Source organism: Macaca nemestrina, chromosome 20, assembly GCF_043159975.1.
Source record: "Macaca nemestrina isolate mMacNem1 chromosome 20, mMacNem.hap1, whole genome shotgun sequence".
NCBI classification, from domain to species: domain Eukaryota; kingdom Metazoa; phylum Chordata; class Mammalia; order Primates; family Cercopithecidae; genus Macaca; species Macaca nemestrina.
In genome coordinates this window covers 61,559,301-61,584,924 of record NC_092144.1, presented here as the reverse complement: position 1 = coordinate 61,584,924, position 25,624 = coordinate 61,559,301, and the positions used below count along the sequence as shown (strand labels likewise).

Below are 25,624 nucleotides of genomic sequence, written 5' to 3'. Positions count from 1 at the left end.
AGAGGAGGAAATGGAAGGTCAGAAAAGTTAAGACGCGACTCAGGCTCACGCAGCTCTGCCTTCAGAACTTGAGAGGTCTGCAAAGCCCACCAGCCCCTCCTTACCTATGACAAGAGAGATCCAGGTGGTGATGGATGAGGATAGGATAGCATGGGGGAAAGGCAATCCCAAAATCTCTGAGAGCTCTGGAGCCAGGTCAACCTGGTGGGAGCCCCCAGATCAGTTACTGTGGCTCAAGCTACAGCCAGTAAGGCCGTGGTGGAGACGAAACGAGAGGGTGCAGCGCGTGCTGCACACGAAGCGCTGGAAGGGAGGCATCGTGACGGGGGCTGTGAATGGCGTGTGTCCATCAGGTAATGTCACTCCGCTTACCCCACTGCGGGCAAACAGGAAACATCAGGAATCTGGTGCTCAAGGAGGGTCAGGACCATGCTGAGCGCACCCAGAACCAGCAGAGGCACTGGGCAGGAGGTCCCCAACCAACCCCCACTCGCTCAGGAATCACAAAGTGTTCAGCCCCCTCCTCCCTGAGACCCAGGAGTCCACGACCCCAGGCCCTCCTTCTTCAGCCACAGATGCCTGGGGTCTCCAGTCCCACTTCCTCTAGCCCTAGTCCTGGCCCTTTCCTCTCTCAGACCCAGGATGGTCCCCCAGCCCCCTCCTCCCTCAGAGTCAGAAGCCCAGCTCGAGACCCTTCCTCCCTGAAACACCGAAGTCTGGGGTCCCAGCTTCTTCAGGGTTTCAGGTTACTAGGCCCCCATCCCCCTCCCACCTCACATGGAAGGCCCGGTAAGGTAACCGGGTTTATTCACAGTGTCATTTACAGGCAGCCCCCACTCGGGGGCGTCGGATCCCGGCGGGAGGCCTGGAGTCGCTAGAAGGTGGGGACAGTCTCGGAGGTGGGGGCCCGGGCCGGATCCCCGGGTGTCCCCGGCGTCGCCTCCTCGTCCAGCCCCCGGCGGCCCTTGCCGATGGCCGGGAGCGCGCAGGCCTGGCAGAGCGAGCGACTGGCCAGGGCCCCACAGCGGGAGCAGGCGCCGGGGCGCGGGGTCCGCGCGGCCGGGGCCAGCGCCAGGCGCTCGGCCGAGTGCACGAGGTCCAGCACCGCCGACCGCCGCGCCGCCTCCAGGCGCTTGAGCGGGTCCAGGGAGTGGCCGCGGAAGGCCTCGGGCGCGTAGACGCACTCCTCGGAGAAGTAGTCGAGGCGGCGGAAGTGCGCGTACAGCACCACCTCCTTCTGCTAGGCGAACTGCAGCGGGCGGCAGCGCGGCAGGGCGTCCCGCTAGTCCGGGGAGCCCAGGCCCCCGCCCCGGGCCAGTCGCCCCGCGTCGCCTCTCAGGAAATTCATGAGCAAGGTCTCCGCCATGTCGTCGGCGTTGTGACCTGCTGGGGAGAGACGGGAGCGGGTGAGGTGGCGCGCGGAGGGCGCTGCTGGCCAGGGAGCCCCCCGGGGAACCAAGGGTCCACGAGGACCCAGAGAGAGACTGGGAGGAGAGACCCACGGAGACCCAGGGCACAGTGTGGCCGCCAGGACCCAGAGAGAGACGGCGAGAGGGAGAGCAAGCCATGGAGACAGACCCCCGAACAACGTGCGACAGCCAGGATCCAGAGACAGGGAGTGGGAGAGAGAGCCATGGAGACTCCTAGGGCACTGTGGGCAACCAGGACCCAGAGAGAGACGGGGAGGGGGAGAGCGAGCCATGGAGACCCGCGAACAACGTGCAACAGCCAGGATCCAGAGACAGGGAGGGGGAGACAGAGCCATGGAGACTCCTGGGGCGCTGTGGGCAACCAGGACCCAGAGAGAGACGGGGAGCGGAGACCCAGGGCACAGTGGGGCCGCCAGGACCCGGAGAGAGACGGGGAGAGGAGCGCGGAACATAGAAACCCAGGGTACAGCGGGGCCGCCAGGACCCAAGACAGAGGGGCAGGGGGAGGGGGAAGAGACACTGATGGGGAAACTGGACCATGGAGACTCCCGGGCACCACGGAGCAGCCAGATGGAGACTGGAGGTGGACAGAAAACCTGAAGGGAACACAAACAAGTTCCTTGGGGGAGCCCTCATTTGCCATCCACCTACTGTACACCAGGCCCTTCGCCAGCTCTCCTTCCACATAGCGGGTAAAAATGCTTTAAGCTGCAAACCATTTCAGCCTCACTTAAAACTGTATTTCAGACAACACAGGAGAAAAAAGGACCATCTAATGGGGATTCTCAAGAGAGCTGTAGACACAAGTGCCTCTGGGAATACAGATCACGAGGTTTAGAAAGACCAGAAAGTTAGTGCATACAAACACACCAGTCGCCATACAATGTAAATGGAAACCATGTTTATTCTGCATCTTGTCATGTTATACTTGACTCTGTATATTAAAATGCTTGCTGTTCTTCTTAGGGCTTCTCAAGTTGGTCATACTTCCCCTCCTCAAGGCCTTTGCCTCTCTGTGTCCTCAGCTCAGAACACCGCTCCCCCAAACTCCAACTCATCCTTCACCTGGTTATTCACTGAGCCTTCGGGTCTCAGTTCACTCAGGAAAGGTTTCTTTAATCCCCACCTTTTCCCCGTCACTAGGATCCCCTGATATAAATTCACATGTTCTGTGTAATTTTCCCTAGTAGCACTTGTCAGGTTATAATTACATACGTGAAAATCAGGCAGGAGTACAGATTGTATTGTGCTCTTGTGCATTGTCATAACAGCAAACATTTACATCATGTTTACTGTTTTTCAGCCTCTAGTCTAAGTGCCTTATATATAACTCAAGTACTTTCCAACTCAAGGACCCAGATATTATTAACATCCCCATTTTAAAAAAGATGAAATGGAGGTTAGGTAATCTGCTCTAGGCTACACAGCTTGTATCTGGTATTTAGTCAATGGACGATAATTACTTATTAAAGTAATCATTGGGAAAAAATAAGAGTTGTCGGAGAGAAACCTATAAAGAAAAGGAGTTAAGAGACACCGTAGCGTTTCAGACTGTATGGCTTATGATGGGAGACGCCTCTTCACATCTCTCTCTTTGTAAAGGGAGATACAAAGAAAGTCATTTCCCTCTACTAAAAATACAAAAATTACCCAGGCGTAGTGGCAGGCGCCCGTAATCCCAGCTACTTAGGAGACTGAGGCAGGAGAATCGCTTGAATCCGGGGGGAGGCTAGGTTGCAGTGAGCCTAGATTGCACCACTGCACTCCAGCCTGGGCAACAGAGCGAGACTCTATCTCAAAATAATAACAATAATAATAATAGCAGAGTACTCCAGCCTTAGCTCCTACAGGGTAGCCCCTCTACCCCTCTATTTGCCAATGTGTGTACTAAGATGATGGCAGAGACCCAGAGGCTTGAAAAACCTGCCTTACTCCATCCTAGGGAGGCACACGTACTACCCACATGAGCCTTCAGCGGCTCCGGCCCCAAATAGGCACATGTGTATTTCCCCAGCGCCTTACTGGGATCCTCCTGCTAAGCCGCTCCCAGGGTCTCCTCGCCCACTTCTGGAGCATGCGCCCCAGTCCCCTTTCAGGAACCGCCCATTGCCTGCGCATGCTCCCCACTCCCTCTATCACGCAGAACTGCGGCCGCCCTTGTTCTCACCGGTGAGTGTGTGAGGAAGGCGCGCCCCTTCCTCCAGCGCCCGGCGCTGCAGCACCCCACAGAAGGTGCAGCAGGAGCGGCTGCGGCTGGAATTGGTTGTGCTGCGGACTACGGGGTCCACCGTCCAGCCCCGAAGAGGTCTTCGTAGGCCACAACGGTGAGCCACAGCTCCCAGCGCGCCGCACGGCCGCCAGCGCCGCTTCCCGGTAGCCGCCGATGCCCTCGTCGAAGGCCACGAGCTGCAGTGAGATGCCCAGGCGCGGCGCCAGCGCGCAGCACGTGCGCCACCACTGTGGAGTCCTTGCCGTACGAGGCGCCCACGGCCACCACCGCGGCGGGCGGCAGCAGGCGGCCTGCAAGCACCGTGTGCAGCACCTCGGCCTCGAAGGCGGCGCAGAAGGAGGCACTGCACAGCGCTCGTCCCGAGGAGGGCTGCGTGTGCCGCGTGGCAGGAGGTACATGACGGGGCGGGCATTGCATGAAGGGTCAGCTTCTCCGGGACCGGGAGAGGAGGCGGGTTACACGTGAGGAGTTCTTTGAGGAGTTCCCTAGATAGCACCCCTGCCTGAATAGACCAGGGGCAGCTGTGCGCAGGCTGCTGCTATATACATGGGTTATAAACGGGTTCTGGCTTAAGAAGGCCACTGCCTCCAGGAAGTCTTCCTGGAGTGCACCCATTATGCACCAAGAAGAATAGGAACTTAAGCTCATTTCAGGGGGAAGAGAGGGAGTAGCAAACAGGTTATACCCAGAATTAGATTGTGTGCTATCCAAAGGGGTGAGGGTGTCTATTAAGGACCAGTTGTAACAACTTCCAGGGAGGCCACCCATGTTACAGCCCTGATCAGAAGGTAAATATTATTGACTATTCAGAGAGGTTGTGAGGGGAGGGGTCAGAGACTCTTAAGGACAGAGGGAGGCCATGCTCTATATGTATGAGTATGGAGACTAAAGCCATGGGTGCCCATCTCTAACACCCTTCTGGAAAAGACTTCCAGCTGACTGAGATCTCCCACCACAGTCCCACACCCAGCACAAGGGAGCCAGGCAGGCTCAGGGATACTTGGTCTGTCCATGCAGTTCCAACGGTTTAACACATACCCACTTCTCACACCAAATGCATGGGGATAGGGTACTATCATAATCTCCCTTTTGTAGTTGAGAAAACCAGAATAGATGATACCAAATAACTTGCTCAGCAGATGCAGAGGGTAGAGAGTGGAGCCAGGAATCAAATGCAGGAACCTGGCTCCTGGGCCTATGCACTTAAAAGATTATGCTGGTCTGCGTCTCAGAAGTATTTATAACAGTCCCCTCTCCCTTTTTTAGCAAAAAACGTGTGTGGGGGGGAAATAAGCAATCAAAACTGTGGGAATGGCTCAATAAATTATGACAGGTCAACCTCATAGAATACATGTGTGTGCAACCCATCATGGATTGTAGAATGAAAAAAATACCATCCACACGTGTAAGAGATCTGAGTTTTATAAATCAACGAAAGGGTCCTTACACAGGTATATGATTATGAGCATAGTAATGTGTGTGTGTTTGTGTGTATGTCATGTGTTGGCAAACATTTTCTGTAAAGAGCCAGAGAGTAAATATTTTCAGTTTCCAGCTTGGGGGCCATTTGCTCTCTGCTAAAACTACTCAACTCTGCCAGTGGAGCATGAAAGAAGCCCAGACAATACATGTCCAAATGAACATGGCTGTGTTCTAATAAAACTTTATTTTAAAAAAACAGCTGGGAGGCCATATTTGGCCAATAGCCACAGTTTGTTGACTCCTGGTGTGTATGTTTAGGGGCCTGTGTAAATATATGAACGAGACTAATGGATGGCACTGATTATCTGTGCAGAGACTTGAACCAGACTAATGGTTGGCACTGATTATGGAGAGGCTCACTATAGATGGTGGAGATGGAAAGGGAGGGGCAAGCTGAGCTAATCCTAAAAACAGAAAAGCTATAATATAAAGATCAGTAAACACTATAGAATCTCATTTATGCATTTACTAAAAATGTACATTCATGTGTATGTATAATAAAGGAGTTAATAATTGTTGATACAACCTCATGACATATTCAACAGGGAATAATTTTTATAAAAACAATTACATTAGATTCTCTTAAAAAATAACTGTAATCTACCTACACCTCCTGCTGTGCAGTGAATTCTGCAGCAAACCCCACTGCATTGAGGGCATACATACCTACATACGCATACATACACATATGCCTACCAGACCATATACATATGTCTGCATATGCATATATATACATACCTAAATATATGTACATACAGGTTGGGTATCCCTAGTCTGAAAACCCAAAATCTGAAACTTTTTGAACTCTAACATGACGCTCAAAGGAAATGCTAATTGGAGCATTTCATCTTGGATTTTCAGATTAGGGATGCTCAACCAATAAATATAATGCAAATATTCCAGAATCTGTTAAGTATCTGAAATCCAAAATGCTTCTGATCCCAGGCACTTTGGGGAAGGGATATTCAACCTGCATATAATATATATGCTTATATTCATAAGGCACACACACATACACATAATATTGCCCTATCATTACTGTATTGGCACTTTAGAAATATATCCCAAAACAAACAGGGTTATCATTGATATAATTTCCCACAAACTTTACTATAAATAATCGGGTAACAACCTGTCTTGTACCATTCTTTACAGAAAGGCTTTTCTCAATGCATTAGTCAGGGTTTCTTCCCAGGGTGAAAATTTATAATCCTTAATGAGGCCAGTACTAAGAGAAGGACATTTCTGCTTACTCTTTTCTCAGTAATTGCCCTCACATAAAATAAAGCATGACTTTGCCATGTGTTCACACATGCAATGTGGGGAAAAGAGAGATCAGACTGTTACTGTGTCTATGTAGAAAGAAGTAGACATAAGAAACTCCATTTTGTTCTATACTAAGAGAAATTCTTCTGCCTGGAGATGCTGTTAATCTGTAATCCTAGCCCCAACCCTGTGCTTGCAGAGACATGTGCTGTGTTGACTCAAGGTTTAATGGATTTAGGGCTGTGCAGGATGAGCTTTGTTAAAAGTGTGTTTGAAGGCAGTATGCTTGGTAAAACTCATCGCCATTCTCTAACCTCGAGTACCCAGGGACACAATGCACTGTGGAAGGCAGCAGGGACCTCTGCCCAGGAAAGTCAGGTATTGTCCAAGGTTTCTCCCCATGTGATAGCCTGAGATATGGCCTTGTGGGAAGGGAAGGACCTGCCCGTCCCCCAGCACGACACCCGTAAAGGGTCTGTGCTGAGGAGAATTAGTAAAAGAGGAAGGCATCTGTCTCCTGCTTGTCCCTGGGAATGGAATGTCTCGGTGTAAAACCTGATCATACGTTCTATTTACTGAGATAGGAGAAAACTGCCTTATGGCTGGAGGTGAGACATCCTGGCGGCAATACTGCTCTTCAATGCACTGAGATGTTTGTGTCAAGTCAAATATAAATCTGGCCTACGTGCACATCAAGGCATAGCACCTTTCCTTAAATTTATTTATAACACAGAGATCTTTGCTCACATGTTTTCCTGCTGACCCTCTCCCCACCATTACCCTATAGTTCTGCCACGTCCCCATCTCTGAGATGGTAGAGGTAGTGATCAATAAATACTGAGGGAACTCAGAGACCAGTGCCGGCGCGGGTCCTCCGTATGCTGAGCGCCGGTCCCCTGGGCCCATTTTTCTTTCTCTATAGTTTGTCTCTGTGTCTTATTTCTTTTCTCAGTCTCTCATCCCATCTGATGAGAAATACCCACAGGTGTGGAGGGGCCGGCCCCCTTCATGCAGTGCATCCCTAGAGTTTATTGAAGCATGAATTCAATAACATACAATTAGACCTGATTCTGAGATTTTCCCTTCTTCAAGAAACTCAGGGAGTATATTTCATTTATGAATATGCTGATGCACTAGGATTTCATTGCTTGGTAAAGCCTTTCACAGAATAACTGCATTTGTAAGATTTGTCTCTGGTATGAGTTGTTTGGTGTTTATTGAAGTTTGACCTGTTGTTGAAGGCCTTTCCACATTCAGAACACACATAAGGTCTTTCTCCCGTGTGAATTCGCTGATGCACCTTGAGTTGTGGTTTCTTACTGAACGATTTCCCACAGTCGAGGCATTCATAAGGTTTCTCTCCCATGTGAGATCTTTGATGGGTAATCAACTCTGATTTCTGGACAAAAGCCTTCCCACATTTGGAACAGACAAAAGGCCTCTCTCTAGTGTGTGTTACCTGATGTTTATGGAAATTCGACCTGCCGTTGAAGGCCTTCCCACATTCAGTGCACACATAGGGTTTCTCACCCGTGTGAATTCGCTGATGCTCTTTGAATTGAGACTTCGAAGTGAAGGCTTTCCCACATTCACTGCATTTGTAAGGCTTCTCTCCGGTGTGGATTCTCTGATGCATGCTGAGTATTGACTTCTGGTTGAAGGCTTTCCCACATTCACCGCATACATGGTGTCTTTCTCCAGTATGAATTTTCTGGTGTATATTCAGGTGTGACTTTTGGGTGAAGGTTTTTCCACAGTCACTGCATTCATAAGGTTTCTCCCCTGTATGAATTCGATGATGTATATCAAGCTGTGACTTGGAAATGAAGGATTTCCCACAGTTGTGGCACTGATAAGGTTTTTCTCCCGTGTGGCTTCTTTGATGGACAATCAGGTGTGCCTTCTGGATGAAGGCCTGCCCGCATTCGATACACACATAGGACTTCTGCCCTGAGTGGATTCTCTGGTGCAAGCTGAGTGTTGACTTCTGGGTAAAGGCTTTCCCACATTCGCTGCATGCATACTGTCTCTCACCAGTATGAATTTTCTGATGTATAATGAGGGTTGAGTTTTGGGAGAAGCCTTTGCCACATTCACTGCATTCATAGAGTTTTTCTCTACTGTGAGTTCTCTGATGTCTGAAGAGAGATAACATCTGGAAAAAGGCTTTTCCACAGTCATGGCATTCATAGGGCTTCTTTCTAGTGTGTGTTTTCTGGTGTGTAACCAATTCTGATCTCTGAATAAAGACCTTCCCACATTCCTTGCATATATAGGGTATATCACCTGTATGATCTGTCAGATATACACTGAGTTTTAGTTGTGGCGTGAAGGCTTTTCCACATCTGCCACATTCATGGAGGTTTCCTACACTATGAATTCTCTGTTGGGCAAAGAGGTGTGATTTTGGGGTGAAGTCCCTCCCACATTCAGAACATCCATCTGGTTTCTTCTGAGTATGAATTTGTTGCGTGAGTGACTGTTTATGGCCACAGACTTTTCTACACTGATTACCTTTGCAAAATGTCTCTCCTGTATGGATATTCTTGCTACAAGCGTGGGAAGAGCTATGGTTGAATAGCTGACCAGACCCAACAACGTCATCAAGCTGTTTTGTGTCATTGTTTTCATTCTGACCACTCACTTCTAGGTTCAGCTTCAAACTTTTTGTAAATAAGCAACATTTCTGAGGTTGTTCCTGTGAAGAAGCAAGGTGGGGCCTCGTGTGAATCATTTTCCCAGGGTCCTTATATTCACAATTGCTTTCTGTGTTCAATGTTTTCTTGTTGAAGAAAGCACTGTGACTTATGGGCTGAATTTGATTTTGCTTATCTTTCTTTGTACGGTCTGTATCCAGCCTCAGTTCTTCTAAAATGGAACACCATGAACCATCTCTTGTGAACTCACCTACCATATCCTTTTGAAATGAAGCTTTCTTAGAAATCTCCTTTTGTGGGATTTCAAGCCCAAACTCCCCTTCTAAAAGGAGAAAGAGAAGATGAAATAGACACAATGAACAGGAAAGAGGAGAAACTGTATGAAGCTGCTTGACAATGAACACAAGGAAATTGCTGAGTCATGTAATAATGATGCTAATGATGCGGACAATGAGTAGAAACACAGAGCCCTTATTATATGATGAGCACTTATCTACATAGCACTTAGCATGTGCCAGGCAATGGCCTACATACTCATTTAATCTGCATAATAACCTCGGGAGGTAGCCATGATGCATGTTCCTGTTTTACAAAGAAAAGGAAGCACATAATGGTTATGTAATTGGCTAAGATCACTTTGCTAATCTGTGGGGATTCGATTTCAACAACCTGAGGCCACTTATGCAAGTGGTCTGGACACCCAGATCTAGTAGGAGGAGTAGGGGATAAAACAGACAAGAGCGTTGTAGGGCAACATCTGTGGACAGCCAAGGCTTGAAGGAGGGGACTCAGTGTGTAGGTCTTCGTTAACTTTCAGAGATGAATCCTCACCAATCTGCCTGCTTTATCTTACTTGTTAGAAACAATGCCAAGTACATCGTCCCTGTACATCCTTCTGAAAACTATTAAAGCTTCACCTATCTTGACATGGCCAACCAGTGAAAAAATGACTATGCCCCAACTCTCCATGAAGCTACATTTTTTTCTTCTTCTTGAACTTAGGAATATACCCATATCCCCAGAAAGATATTCTAAAAGACTGGGTAAGCAAGCTGTTCCCCAGAATTTGTTTCACCCTTGTTCCATTGAAATTAATTCTTCTCTGTTAGAATTTTTGGCTTTATGCTATCAAATACGCCTTTTTTTAGTTTAGTTTTTTGTTTTGTTTTTTGCCAAGAATAAGAGTCCCTGATCATCTTGTGCACTTTACTAGTATAGTGCACAAAACACAGCAGGTTCTCAATAAAAATAATAGTTACTAAATTTGACTATTACTTTTTCTACCAGATTGTAATACTGAGTATGACCATCACATGTAGTTTCTTTTCGCTTTGAGTCACTCAAACTGTATCCCAGACTCTTGTCCTGTCAAAAAAACTCAATCATCTTTCATTCTTTTTTTTTTAAAAAAAAGGACACTTAATCTTTATTGTTAACTTTTTCTTATTGTAGCAGAAGTGCATAATATTAAATTTGCCATCTTACCCATTTTGTATTATACAGTTCAGTAGTGCTACCTGTATTCACCCTGTTGTGCAATGGATCTCCAAAACTTTTACATCTTGCAAAACTGAAATGCTGTACCCATTAAACAATTTCCCTTTTCCCCCTGTCCCTCATGCTCTGGCAGCCACAATCTTATTCTGTCTCTATAAATTGAGAACTCAAGGTACCTCATATAGGTAGAATGATACATTTGGATTTTTTGTGTCTGGCTTATTTCACTCAGCATCATGATAAGATTCATTCACACTGCAACATGTTTCATAATTCCTCTTCCTTTTTAAGGTTGAATATTATTTCATCGTATGTATAGACCACATTTTGTTTACCAATTCATTGGCCAATGGACAATTCCACTTTTTGGATATTGTGAATAGTGCTGCGATGAACAAGAGTGTACAAACAGCTCTTTGGGTTCTTGCTTTCAATTCTTTTGGGTATCTACCCAGAAGTGGAGTTGCTGGATCATATAGTAATTTTATGTTTAATTTTTGAGAAATCACCATCCTGTTTTCCACAGGACTACACCGTGTTACATTCCCACTAGCAATACACAAGATTCCAGTTTCTCTATATCCTTGCCAACACTTGTTATTCTGTTTTTTTACTAGTAGCCATTCTAATGGATGTAAAGGGTATCACACAGTGGTTTTCATTTGCATTTCCCACATAATTAGTGAGGTTGAGCATTTTTTCCTGTTATTGGCCACTTGTATATCATCTTTGAAGAAATGTCTATTCACCTCCTTTTCCCACTTATTAAAACAGGTTATTTGTTTTCTATTTCATTTTTTACTCTTAAATAGCAATTTTACCCATATATGGGTGGTCATTTATTCTGGCAGTCTTCCTCTGTGTCCCCAGGCAGAGATTTGAAACCTTTTTAACTTCTCACTTTATTCAGGTCATAAAAATCTTGCTGAACCTGGTAACACTTAAATTACTGCCCAAAATGTTCAATGTAAACTATCAGAACTGTACGGAAAAGCTCTTCCACAACTCTCCAATGCAGCCTAACAATGCTGATTGCAAAAAAGAAGTCCAATTTATTCTCAAATCCAAGCACACTCTCATGTCCTCTGTTCCCATTTAGCCTGCTTCATCTGCTTCTTTGTTTCAATTCAAAATGGCTTTGTGGACCAGTTACAGGTACTGTGTCCTTAAAATTAATTCCCAATGTCACTCCACCTCTAGGCTGACAACACTTTTTCTGAACTTCACAAGCATTTACTATCCATGCTTCCCGTGTTGATACACTTACTTTTTGAGTAACCTTTCATGAAATAGACATGATTGATGCACAAAGGCTAGTGCTTTTAACATTTAATGCCATTGTCTTCTCCATCCAAACACAATCTGTTCTTTTGAATTTATCTCAGCAAATATTTAAAGCATCCTTTTAAAATAGTGTGAAATATTCTTTCCTGACCATTTTCAGAAAATCAATGATTTCTGTATCCTAAATACAAAAATCCTAATCCTGTATCTTAAATACAATGGTTTCCTCATGCGGAACACTGACATCATGAAGATTAAGTAAACAAAGTACAAAGTAATCAGCAGACTGTATGCAAAGTGATACAGTCTATGGAGAAAACATTAAACAACATACAAAAACAATGGAGCAGAGCATGAGTGATGAAAACTCTTCAGGTATATTTTTTACATTGGAAATACGTGGCCATGAGGACAATGTCACTGAAAAGAGTTTGTTAATCCTACACAGTAGGAAATAACTGCATGTTTTTATCATATCTACTGAGGAAAAAAGAAAATAGCCATGTTTGGGGGTAATAAAATCTGTCAGTATCTTGACTGAACTCAAAAAACTGAAATCATTAGGAACAACATTGTCTAAATATGAGAAAATGGGGATCTAGTTTGTTGTAATACCACTGGGCTTAAGAAAAAGGGTCACCTTCTTCTTAATAAAAAGAAAAAAAAAAAACTGGTAAGAATTCCAAAATAATAAATTAGAGGACTGTGTTTCTGAGCCCAGAAACACAGAAAAATCTGACAAAATTTGTCAGGTAAGAATTTCTTACTTGGATGATGATGATTCCAATTTCTGATCTCCCAAAATTAAGAAAGTGAGTCATCTCATGGGAACTGTCCTCCATGGAGCTAAATAAGTAGCAGAACACAGTTTAAGCACAGAGACTAGAGGTACTGACATAGAAATCATTAGAATAAAAATATGAGGACTGAGAGTTCAGAATGGATAGGTCCTTTAAGTCAATTCCTGTATGAAAAGATGCCCATAGCCAGGCACAGTGGCTCACGCCTGGAATCCCAGCACTTTGGGAGGCCAAGGCAGGTGGAACACCTGAGGTCGGGAGTTCGAGACCAGCCTGACCAATAAGCAGAAACCTCGTCTCTACTAGAAATACAAAATTAGTCAGGCATAGTGGTGCATGCCTGTAATCCCAGCTACTCAGCAAGCTGAGGCAGGAGAATCACTCAAACCCAGGAGGTGGAGGTTGCGGTGAGCCAAGACTGTGCCATTGCACTCCAGCCTGGGCAACAAGAGTGAAACTCTGTCGAGGGGAGGGGAGGGGAGGGAAAGGGAGGGGGGAGGGGGGAGGGGAGGGGGGAGGGGGGAGGGGAAGGGAGGGGGAGGGGAAGGGAGGGGGAGGGGAGGGGGGAGGGGAAGGGAGGGGGAGGGGAGGGGAGGGGCCCATATGGAAGAACAGGGCTGCAAGCTAGAGGTGTCACAATTGGGAGGAAAAGAAGACCAATATTGATTTTCTGATGGAAAATGAATAAAATTAGGGGCAAAAAAATAGAAAAAAAAAAAAAAGGCAGAAAACTCCATGGACACAAATAGATAAATGGTAAGAAAATGCAATGAACAAATGAAAACGCCAATCAGATAACAGATAAGATGAGAGGCTCTCATTCAGTTATTAGAAAAAGAACACTTCAACAATGAAACAGGCTGGGCGTGGTGGCTCACACCTGTAATTCCAGCACTTTGGGAGGCGGATCATGAGGTCAGGAGATCGAGACCATCCTGGCTAACACGGTGAAACCCTGTCTCTACTAAAAATACAAAAAATTAGCTGAGTGTGGTGGCAGACGCCTGTAGTCCCAGCTACTCAGGAGGCTGAGGCAGGAGAATCGCTTGAACCCAGGAGGCAGAGGTTGCAGTGAGCCAAGATCACGCCACTGCACTCCAGCCTAAGTGACAGAGCGAGACTCTGTCTCAAAAAAACCAAAACCAAAAACAAAAACCAATAAAACAGCCCTTTCACCCATCAGTAGGGCTATAAATTCACCAATTTTGTTAATGCCAAGTGTTAGCAAGCAAGATGTGCAAATGCAAATCCTTGTGCACTGCACATGGGAGCGTGAACTGGTGCAGCCCATCAGCCCATCAGAAGAGCAATATGGTTGACTTAGTCAAGTATACTTATCTCCACGACCAGGCAATCCCATTCCTGAGTATTCACCACTGGGAAATTCTTAAGGCAGCCCCTATAGGACATTCAGAATTTATAGAATATTTACAGTGTTTGATGTAGAAACTGGGAGTAGGAGGCAACCTACGGGCCATCACTGGGGGAATGGAGGGAATGGAGTAGTATGGTAGACTGGTAGTGGTTCCCTGCAAAGATATCTACATTTGCCTGGGTACAATTTACTCACCTTGACACCTCTGATGTGAGAGTTCAGCCTCCTCCACACATGGCTCCTTTTCTTTTAGCATTCTGAAGATGACGTCTGGGTTGGGAATGTGATACCCTGTTAATTAGAAAGGATACTGGATTTGGGTGTAGCTTCTTCAGTTTTAGAGGCCATTCAGTGAAGCTTTACACTGGCTCATTAGAAAAGTCAACATGGGCACAAAGTAATACTAAAAGATGCCCAAAAGAAACAAACAATCCAGGGCAAACCAAGGAAAGAGTCATGACATACTTTGATATCCCACTGCGTCCTGCAACGAGGAGGAAGGAAATCTCCTCAACAGGATCCAGCCAAGATTCCCAGGTCAGTTGTGCTCACCCACTGAGAAGAGGTGGCTATAGAGCTCCAACATCACATCCTGGTACAGGCGTCTCTGGGCAGGGTCCAGTTGCTGCCACTCCTCCCTGCTGAAGTCCACGGTCACGTCCTCAAACGACAGTGATGCCTGTAACAGTATACCCCAGCTCACTGTGAATTAGGTCATCATTGGTGAGTGGGGATGGCACACATAGGAGGAACATGCTTTTAATGATTTTCACCATGATCCATCACAGAGGCTTCCCACCAAACACCTATTTCACATTTTTAGGGAGTTAAAAAAATTAGAGAAATATCCTCCATCCACTGTACACCTACATTGATTCTTTTTTTTTTTTTTTTTTTTTTTTCCAAAAATGAGGCCAGAAATGGGTTCCCTCTAAGTCCTCTAGCTAATTTAGGAATAACCAGCATGATGTTGATGAAGCAACTACATGTGAAGCTGTACTTAAGCTGGGTCCTGGTGCTCAACATAGAATTACATAAGCTTCTACTCTTGCAGTAATTCAGAGACTTGGAAGACATGTGAATACAAAAGCTCAACTATGGAGTTAAAAAGGGAACATGGTAGAAATATATGAGAGGACACCGTTGGGGAGGGGCAAATTAGGGAAAGGCAAATTCTACCTAGCAGTAGAAGGTAATGCTACTTAGAGTTGGCGCAGCTTACACTGGAAGTAAGAACTTTGATGCAGGATGTGCGAAGGAAATCATTTTCCAGAAAAGAGCATGAATAAAAGTAGAGAGGTAGGAAAATACTGTGAATTCAGGGAGAAGCAGACACCTCTGTGTGAGGTAAGAGGCGACTGTGTCATGTTTGGAAAGTGGTTACCATCCAAGCTCCAAGGAACTGGGCTGTTGTCTGAATATATAATGGGTACGGATTATTTATTTTAATGAATGGATTGCCATTTCAGGATTTTAAGTGCAGCGAAGATATATGATCATATAATATTTCAACAAGATGATCTTTCCCATAAGAACCAATATTAGGTTCATGAAAGGACTGATGATGGAAAGATCTTCATTACAGAAGTATCACAGATGATAAATGCAGCCTGAAGGACAAAACAAAAATATCACTTTTACTGATCACCAATGACTGCTAAAACCATATGAAAGACTGATGGGGTCTTTATAATGGAGGAGTGGGCTGACAATATCTGAATCCAATCATCAATTTTATCACAAGGAGAGAGATAACCAGATACTAAAGTGCACCTAATATGATGTAACAGCTACTCGGGAGAGTGAGGCAGGAGAATCGCTTGAACCCGGGAGGTGGAGGTTGCAGTGAGCTGAGATCACGCCATTGCACTCCAGCCTGGGAGACAAGAGCGAAACTCTGTCTCAAAAAAAACATACACACACACACACAAAACTGTCCCTGAAATAGCGAGTGTCTGCTGCCATTACCTAGTAACAAATTCAATTTATGAAGAGAGTGTGTACACACTTGGAGAAAATTGTATAATACATTAACATGTATATAGGCAAGTAAATAATCCATAAAATTGTGTGCTCCAGGGAAAAACCTTAAGTTATGCAGGCAACGAGTTATCACAGTCTGTACAGGCAGCTCTGAATATAGATTCACACAGTCATAATAATAAACAAGGAATATTGACCTGATCAGAATCTGAACCAGTTCTTAGAGGAGGATGGGCAAGGAAAGCAGGTGTTGGGGATGAAAGTATGAGGAAGTGGGTAAAAGCAAACCTTTTAATGACATGTTTCTTAATTAATTAACATGTTAATTAACAATCCAAGAGGCAGCAATATAGGCATGTCACTAAAAGATTAGGAGGTAAATGCCGAAATAATTAGCTAAAAATGTAAAATGTGATTGCCTGGGAGGAGCTGGAACTTGGGTAAAAATACAGCAAGTGACAGCTCTTTTAAAAGATTACAGGCTTCACAAAACCATCTGATCCTCTTTTCTATGTTCAAATAAAACTAAAACCTACTTTCAAAGGAAAAAGTAACAAAAAGTATTTACAAACATGCAAAAAGGACCCTAGGTTATTACTATGTAAGAACTCTCTTGGGACGCTGAGGCGGGCAGATCACAAGGTCAGGAGATCAAGACCATCTTGGCTAACACGAGGAAACCTCGTCTCTATTAAAAATACAAAAAAATTAGCCGGGGGTGGTGGTGGGCACCTGTAGTCCCAGCTACTCGGGAGGCTGAGGCAGGAGAATGGCATGAACCCAGGAGGTGGAGCCTGCAGTGAGCAGAGATTGTGCCACTGCACTCCAGCCTGGGCTTCAGAGCAAGATTCCATCTCAAAAAAAAAAAAAAAAAAAAAAAAAAAAAAAAAAAAAAAGAGAACTCTCCAAAAATCCAAACCAAAATATAAATCAAAAGGTGAGAAAAAGTAACTCACTAAAGACAACTGACCAATAAAATTATGAAAAAAAATGCTGTTTGTAAACAAAGTAATGCAAATTAAAACACTATAGTATCTTCATTTCCATCAAATTAGAAAGATAAAAACAACAACATAAAAATAGTACTGTCCAGAGCAGAGGGAAATACACACCACAAAGAGAAGACAACATGAATGGTACTGGGATATATTCTGACATGAATTCAGACACTGATGGAAAATCTGAATTAGCGACAGCAGTATTGATTTAAATGACAAACTAGAAATCAGGTCAAGCAGGAAAAAAAAATTCATTGTTAAAAAAGGAAAAAAGCTTATATTGAACATGTGTCCTAAAACACTAAACTTGAAGAGGTTCTGAACATACAGGTTGACCAACATCAATGCAAATGAGAGAAACGTTTGTGCATTTGTACTGCTGTCACAAAGACTTAGACAATTTCATGTTTTAAATGGGTTTTTTTGGTTTTGTTTTGAGACAGGGTCTCACTCTGCTGTCCGGGCTGGAGTGTAGTGTCATGATTGCAGCTCACTGCAACCTGGACCTCCCCAAGCTCAGGTGATCCTCCCACGTCAGCTTTCTGAGTAGCTGGGACTACAGGTGCATGCCACCACACCTGGCTAATTTTTGCATTTTTGTAGAGTCTCACCGTGTTGCCCAGGCTGGTCTCCAACTCCTGGGCTCAAGTGATCTGCCCGCCTTGGCCTCCCAAAGTGCTGGGATTACAGGTGTGAGCCACCGTACCCCACCTAAACTTGCATGTTTCAATTTTTCTTTTAAGAATGACTTTTAAATATTTGGGGTATTTACAATTTTGAAAATGATTTATATGTGCAATTTGTTTTGTGTTAATGTTCCCTTCTTTTAATACTTTCTATTATCAAATGTTTCTAGCAGGTTGAGATGATTTTAACAGGTTACTGAAATATATAATCTTCTCACGATACACTGGTTCAGGATAATAACACACATATTTATTATACTTTTTTAAAAAACAACATCTCTGTAAATTTGGGTATAAACCTATCACAGAACAATGGTGCACTATTTACTACTATAGTCATATGCTATTTAAAGACTTGTAAATAAAGCATCAAGAGATACACAGAATAATTTAGGATTTCAGGAAATCTTGACTATACCAAGAATTCTGATTTCTTGTTACTAAATCCTGACTATTTCTTGTTACTAAATCCTGACTATCTGTGGGCAATCTTGAGACACTATTTTCCAGCATTTTTTATTCACCTTTTTAAACAGGAAAATCAACATGGTCCTTAAAAGCCTGTTCTCGCTCTACCTCCCTGACTATTTAAACTACGAAGGAAGATTTTTCTGCACCTTATGAGAACAGAGGAAAAATGGGCCAATCCCCATGGACCAAGCAAGGAATTTGGGTGGGGACCACTTGAAATTCTTCAAAGACCCAATGGTGGATGAAGGAGCGGAACAAGTGCTTAGAGGGAAAACGTCAGCTTTTCCATCCTATGACTGGGGCTTCTGATCAGACCAGGGACTACAGTTTCTTCTTTCTTGACCCAAGGCCAACCCTCTACTATCCTCTTTTATTAGCCAATTCATGGTTTCCTCTAGAACACAGATAGCCTATGAATGTGGAAACATCAGCCTTTGTGGTCCTCGCTTGACAGGAGGCTCAAGACTGACTCAGGAGCAGGGAGCCCAGAGCCTGCTGCATCCTGTGTCTGCCCTCACGTTCTGGAGAACTGTCCCCAGGGCTGCCCCTGCTTACCTCGCAAGATCCATCCTGCTCCTCTGGACCCAGGACCTGAGGCTTCTGGGATAAATTCACGTCAGCAGGCATCTCTGCTCTGGACTTCTACTCTCGGTCTCTCTTGCTGACAACTCCACTTTTCCCAGGAGCCAGAAGCTGGATGGGTGTTTGGATTCTCCAACCAGGGACACTGCGGAGAGGCGTGCTGGGCTATGAAGAGAGATCCTGCAGCCTCAATGAGGTGGCCTGACCCGGGGATTCTGCAGAAGCCTCAGAAAAGCAATGAGTACATGGTCACTCATTCAACATTCACTCCACAAATATTTCCTGAGGGCACTGAGGTGAAGTCACTGTGTCAGACCCTGGAGTAGGCAAAGTTCAGAAAGCCCAACTCTAGTTATTAGTCAGGGTTAAAAATAAAGACTGAGTCTGGACTAAATGATGAATTCATTGTAGCTTTGCCAACTTTTCACTGAGAGAATGTGAAAATATTACTTTAGTTATAGTTTCCAAAATGAAAATGCAGGTATTTATCACAGGTGTTGGGAAACTCAAGCAAGATGAAGCTTGTCAAGTCCTCAGTGCCTGCCTGGCAAGTGATAAATATGAATAAAAAAGAGAAATTTGTCAATTTAATTGTCAGCTAAATATCATGGGCATTATTACGCCCATTTTGGGGATGAGGATAATGAGGCTGTTACATAATTTGCCTGAAGATTACTCAGTCTGTAAATGGAAAAACGGAATCAGCCCACATCTGCCTTGTTCTAAACTGTACACTGTCCCCACTATCTCATGCACCCTTACATAGCCAGCTTCTGGAAACACCATTTCCTCTTCCTGTTGCCTTCATAGAGCTCAGGCTGGGAGGTGGCTTTGTCTGGTGTACCTATTCTGAGCTTCTGGACTTTTCAGTCCCCATCCGTAACACACCACACAGACCAGCCTCTTCTGACTAGAGCTAAAACTTAAAATCACTGTCCCAATCCCCACCTTGATGCAGAACATTTGCAGACATGCATCAGGGCCTCCAGTTACCATTTCTTGCCTGTCCACAATAAGTTGCCCCCACCGCACCTGAATGCAATCACTGACAGCACTGATTTTCAGAAATCCCCAATGAGTGGACTACAGGGCTGCCAGAAAGTTCCATAATGCCTCCCAGTCACTGACATGGCCCAGGCTTCTGAAATCATTACTGCCCTGATAGCCAAGAAATGTTTCCCAGCGAGTACAATTTTCTGGTTTCCATAAAACGACAAATAATCTCCAACATAGGGGTCCAAATGAAATGCTCCAATAGGAGACCATCGTCGATCTGCTCAACCGTCAATTACCGATCCTTACCATATCGAAGGAACCCAAGAAGAGGCCAACACTGCCCCACCCACCAATCCCTGAAGGACCCCAACACTCACTGCCTAGAAAGCAATGCAGTCACCCTCACAAATCCCCATCATTAACCCCCTATGCCTCCAGTCAACTGGCTGCCATAGGCTACTACTGGCAACCCCACTCTACTGATTACTATAGGTCGCCCATCACTGGTCCCCTGAGAGTGTTACAATGTGATCCTCAAAGGCCTCCAACCTCTGAAGCTCTTGGCTGCCAATCAATCACTGACTTCTCGAGTCCCACGGAGAGTGAATCCCTTCCCTGAACGTCCTCCAGCACCATCTGCAAAGGCGCTCTTAAGACGCACGTTCGCTGTCCTCAACTTAGCAAGTTTCGTGGACCAATATAAAATCCGGTATTAAAGTACACTTGTAATTTAAGTCACAAAAATACTTATTACAAGCAGAAAATAAGCAAGAAAAGCGGGAAAATTAACCAGCTAATTATCCAACTAAAATTAGCAAAAACCACTTACCCCACAACACCCCTCACCCACCCCAGAAACCCTCCATCGCTCAGCCAAAACAGGCCTGTCACTTACCTCACAGCCCGGTCTTCAGCCGAGAAATCCCTTTATCACGCACCGCCCCCTCGCAGCAAGCCCCTCATCACTCACCCAAAGCTGGCTTCCCCTCCCTGACCCTACAGAACCCCCACTGCTAATATTCCCAATCACTTCAGCATCCCGTAAGCCGCACAGGCTTAGATCCACTTAACAACAGAAGCGAAATGGCCGCTCTAGGCCACTTCCGGTTTGGGTTACAGTCCCGTTAGGATTTCTGCGGGCGAACTGAACCGCGCGCATGCCCACTAACACTTTTGAAGCTACGCTCTGCCAACAGTCATCATGGCGTAAAACGGCGTACCTTTATTCCGCGGTTCATTCAACTTCAGAAACTTCGTCGGGAGGACGGCATGGCCGCACCCATACGGATTATGATATATTGGAGGCCGCCATCGTCAAAGGGCTTTTATTCCGTACAGCCAAGAAGGGCAAATGGAATGTCACAGAGTAAAAGCCCTGGGTCCCACATTGGCGGGGGACCTATTCAATACTGTGTATATATATTTCTAGAAGAAACTGACATTCTGTATTCTGAAAAATACTTTTACTCTATATTTTCGCTTCTGATTTTTTTTTTCCTGAATTGCTAAACAACTCACTGTCTTTAATAGCACTTTTGAAAATGTTATCTTTCTGAGAAATTGTATCTTTGTTATCCTTACACCACTGCTCTCTATACCTGGATGAACCTATTGATGAAGTTACCTACCAAGAGACCACCTGAAGAGAGAATTTAGGGCTCTTGGGACACTTCATTTAAAGAGAGGAGAATGAAAAAAATGCAATCAAGTTAAAGGAAAAAAACACAATTACTGAGAACAATGTCAGCCAGTCCAACTGGGCAGAATTTTCAGGAAGAGGCTGTTCAATCAAATAAACAAAAATATATTCTAGAAGGTGGGAGATAGCAATCATAAAATTAAAAAAAAAAAAAAAGCCTGATTAGTAGGAAATAGGAGGGAGGGCTGAGTGAGGATCTGAAGGTGAAGATCTGAAATGATCCTTCTTTTTAAAAAGATAATAATTTAAATATATTGCTTTAGCTGTTTCTGCCATTTTGTAGTTACCGATTTTACATTCTGTGTCCACAGCTTCTGCCACCCCTTCTCTACACTTAAAGCCACCATATTGCATTTAATTACTTTATACCTCATTTTTTGTCAATTGGAATAATAAAATAAGACTGTTTAGCCAATGAAGCATGTTTTTGAACATGGTTCCCCAGGAATAGTTCAGTTTTCACAGTTAGTATCTGAACCTGACTTTGTTACATGAAGCATGAAACCTGCTTTTATTTTTAAAAATCAATTATATATTTACTGTAAGCAAATAGTGTAAAAGCAATAAAAACCCTTCTCTTTACTGTGTGAGAAAGTGTGACATTATACTTAAGTTACTAAAAAATTCCCCGGATTTAGAACTTTTGAATTTTCTCCACTTACAAATCTGAGACTATTCTTTACTGTGTCATAGGTTTTACCCTACGGCTTTGGTACATTTTATTTTTAAAAAAGGAAAATGCAGAGAGTGAAAATTGAGATAGAAGTAGGAAACTTTAAATACAATAGCCCAGCATGTATATATTCAGGGCAAGTGAAGGAGTCCCTCTACTGGGACATCTGTATGTCTGTAGGAAGAAGGGTAACTGCTCCTAATACTCTTAGTGGGGCAGGCATACCCTAAGGTGACCCCTACTGAGTCACACCTTGTATAAATCCATCCCTTTGAGTGCAAACAGAACATAAGATTTGCTTCTTACCAACAGAATATGGCAAAAGTTATGGGTCTCATCTCTATTATTAGATTATGATGTTAAAATCTATGGGAACTTGAACATCATCTACAAATACCGGAAATACTACTCAGTTTCTAATTTTTACATTTCTTGCTTATTTTTCTGGTTTTACCTTGTTGGCTATAACCTCTTTAATAATGTCAAGTAATAATGGTGACGGTGGGCATCCTTTTCTTGTTGCTGATTCAAATGAGAATGCTCCTCAATTTTCCTTATTTATGGTGTAAGTTGGTATAGGTTTTAATATATATCTTTTATCATATGCATGATAATTCTAGTTGCTCCACTGCCTTATCAATACTTAGTATTATTAGTCTTTTTAATTTCATATGTTTTAGTGAGTATCTCATAGTGGTATCTTTCAGTAATTTTAATTTGCATTTCTCAGATCAAGCATTTTTTCAAGTGCTGAATGTCCACTCATTTGTCCTCTTTGCTGAAGCACCTCCTCAAATCTTCCACCCATTTTTCATTGTGTTTTAAAATTATCGTGTTGTGAGAATTTTTTATATATTCTAAAAATAAGTCTTTGAGAGATATGCATATCACAAACATTTTTCTTCCAGTCTATGGTTGCTTTTTTATTTCATCTAATCTTTAGAAGTTAAAAAATTTGATTAGGACATTCTAGAACAGTTTTTAAAGATTGGAGTTGGCTATTCCTCAAGAAGACAGACAAAACTTTCTATGAATCTTCATATATGTTGTGTAGATAAAAGTCAAAAAAGAAGAAGAAAAAGAAAGAATTCTGTCTCTTGAAACTTAAATAAAGTGCTTCAAAATTAAAATGCTTCAAAAAATAAAGACAAAAAATCTTGTGTAGATGAAGGTCAAAAAAGAAAAAGAAAAACAATTCTGGTTCTTGAAACTTAAAGTGCTTCAAAATTAAAGTGCTTCAAAAAATAAAGACAACTGATTGCAACTTATGAGGACTTCAGAATTTCAAATACTTCACTTTAGACTATACCAAGAACTCTCATCCTGACCAACTTCAAACCAATCTACTGCCTGCATGACTCAACGCCTTGTTAAATAATGATCTCAACAAGATGCCTGCACTCAAAATCTCTGATACCAATTGTGCCTGTTTTTTTTTTTTTTTTTTTCCTGGAAATCAAAGAAAGTAAACAACCAAGAACATTAAAAGAAACTTCACCCCCAAAATACAGTGTTGAACAGAACATTCTATATACAGAAATGAAACTGTTTATCACCTTCATTTATAGCTAAGGATAAATGTTCACCCACTGACTAAAATGACCCTTTTCTTTCATATATCTCATTTTAAGCAAACCTATTCTAAGATGTCTGGTAAAAAAAAAAGGCTTCATCATTCTGAGATATAGGATTAGAAAACAAAATGCAAATTAACAGTTGTGATTTGCATCACAAGAAATTGGATGCTAAGGAAATGTGCTGAAGTTTTCCCAAAGTTCAATTATTGATCTGTTCAAATGGATCCAATATTAAGTTTCTAAGAATATCATTCTCATTCATTCATATTCTGATATTGCACCTTCCTCAGAAGCAGAGGAAGAGGAGCCCTTGGAAATTGCATGTGGCCTGAAGACAAACTTTGGGCCAGTCTATGAAAGTGAGATTCTTAGTCTGTTTAGGGTTTATGTGGGAAAATGGTTGAGGGCTTTGCCTGGAGGAATGAAGGTCGCTGACAGGTTTTAATCAGGGATGTGATCTCCTTTATTCTGGTGTCTGGAATGACTATCCAAACTGCCGATTAACAAAACTGGAAAAATTAATAATTCCTGAAGCTAGAGAGGCAATGGTTACTCTCATTCAAGACTGGGGAAATGGACACTGTTTCAGCCATTTTCTCAAACTCCTGGCCTCAAGCAATCCTTCCATCTCGGCCTCCCAAAGTGCTAGGATTACAGGTGTGAGCCACTGTGCATGGCCTGTTACAGCCATTTTTGAAAGCAGTTTGTAAATACTCATCATTGTCTTGCAAACATATTACTTTCCCTTGAAAAGGTGATCCAGTTTCTGCTAAAAATATCTTCTAAGGAAATAATCAGAAATTATATTTTTACACAACTCACATTTGTAGCTTGAAGTCAGTCATGATAGAAGTGTTTACACTGCAGAAATTGGCAAATACCATCCATCAAGTCTTCATTTATCATTTTATTGATTGTCTACACTTGATATAGTGATGGATAAAATGTTAATAATGCAACTTAGAGAATGTTAATATCTGCAGTCGTTACATTGTAAATAGCACAAAAATTCAGGAAATATTCTTCTAATGTAGATATTCCAAACCTCTTATCTGATTCAGCAAAGAGTTTACTCCTGTCATTGACAGAATAATAAAATCCCACCATACATCTCATTATTTCTGTTTCATCTTACTCCTTAAAGTAAATGAAAATATCAACCAACATTCATAACTACACAGTGTACTGTTCATCAATTGCCATTATAAGTTAGCTAAAGTTGCAAAAGTTCAGAAAAATCACTGAAAGCATTCTGTAAGAATCAGTTGACTGTGGAATTTACAATAAAAAGTATAGTACATTTTATTATTCTTTAAAAGTTATGTGCTGCAGGGAGACGAAGGCCCATGGGATGTGACCAACTCAGCATTCCACTGGAGGCTATATGATCAAACAGCAAACTGTTTATCATGAATGCAGGATGTGGGCAAACTCACGACTACTCCCGCTGCCAGAAGGTTTGCTGAGGGCAATCGCTTCCTGGCGCCGAGCTCCTTGAAGTTATCTACTGGGACATCTAGAGAATGCAGTCTTGCAAGCCTACTCTGGAACAAGCAGCTGACCTCTTCTTCCACCCCACTTCTCGCTATCTCTTTTGCCTAATAAATACGGAGGGTTGTGTAAAGCTCAGGGTCCTTGTCCACTAGAGGCAAGGTGCCCCCAACCCCTTCTTCCAAATATACTCTTTTGTCTCTTGTCTTTTATTCCCACGTTGGCCCCACTTTGTTCAGTCCCCCTAGGTCCATGAGGGTTACGTAGTGGCAACCCGAATAGCGACAGATTTGGGTGCTCAACAGTGTGCTACACATACTTTATATCAGTAAAATTTATCATGAATATGTATTTTTTGGAAATCCAGTTGTTAAATATTTCTTAGCACACTTCTGCCCCAATTTCATGTTTCTCTTGAATAAAGAGTAGCCTTCATGGGTGGAGGAA

General features: G+C 43.4%; 1 protein-coding gene and 1 pseudogene across 3 annotated transcripts; both read right to left on the bottom strand.

Moving 5' to 3' along the window:
- Nucleotides 1-748: 748 nt before the first annotated feature.
- Nucleotides 749-5,456, bottom strand: LOC105497100 (cytoplasmic tRNA 2-thiolation protein 1-like; annotated as a pseudogene).
- A 127-nt stretch (nt 5,457-5,583) lies between these two features.
- LOC105497099 (zinc finger protein 175) lies at nt 5,584-20,853 on the bottom strand. 3 transcript variants are annotated; one of them, XM_011767841.2, is made up of 5 exons: nt 20,633-20,853; nt 18,715-18,966; nt 14,574-14,700; nt 14,217-14,312; nt 5,584-9,387 (listed from the first exon to the last, which is right to left on the bottom strand). In XM_011767841.2, exons 2-5 carry the CDS (start codon nt 18,784-18,786, stop codon nt 7,550-7,552), a joined length of 2,133 nt encoding a protein of 710 aa, XP_011766143.2. In that variant the 5' UTR covers nt 18,787-18,966; nt 20,633-20,853; the 3' UTR covers nt 5,584-7,549. The 3 variants fall into 3 exon arrangements, with proteins under 3 accessions (XP_011766143.2, XP_024653431.2, XP_070943725.1); XM_024797663.2 differs by having other exon boundaries at nt 18,715-18,956; XM_071087624.1 differs by lacking the exons at nt 14,574-14,700; nt 18,715-18,966; nt 20,633-20,853 and adding an exon at nt 12,614-12,692.
- Nucleotides 20,854-25,624: the final 4,771 nt, after the last annotated feature.

What these genes read in the sequence shown, in the direction of transcription:
- LOC105497099 (XM_011767841.2), bottom strand. Translation starts at nt 18,786, where the DNA reads ATGCCTGCTGACGTGAATTTATCCCAGAAGCCTCAGGTCCTGGGTCCA. An exon ending in TAGCCACCTCTTCTCAGTGG is followed by an intron (nt 14,313 to 14,573) that starts GTGAGCACAACT and finishes TCTAATTAACAG; the next exon opens with GGTATCACATTCCCAACCCA. An exon ending in CTCACATCAGAGGTGTCAAG is followed by an intron (nt 9,388 to 14,216) that starts GTGAGTAAATTG and finishes TTCTCCTTTTAG; the next exon opens with AAGGGGAGTTTGGGCTTGAA.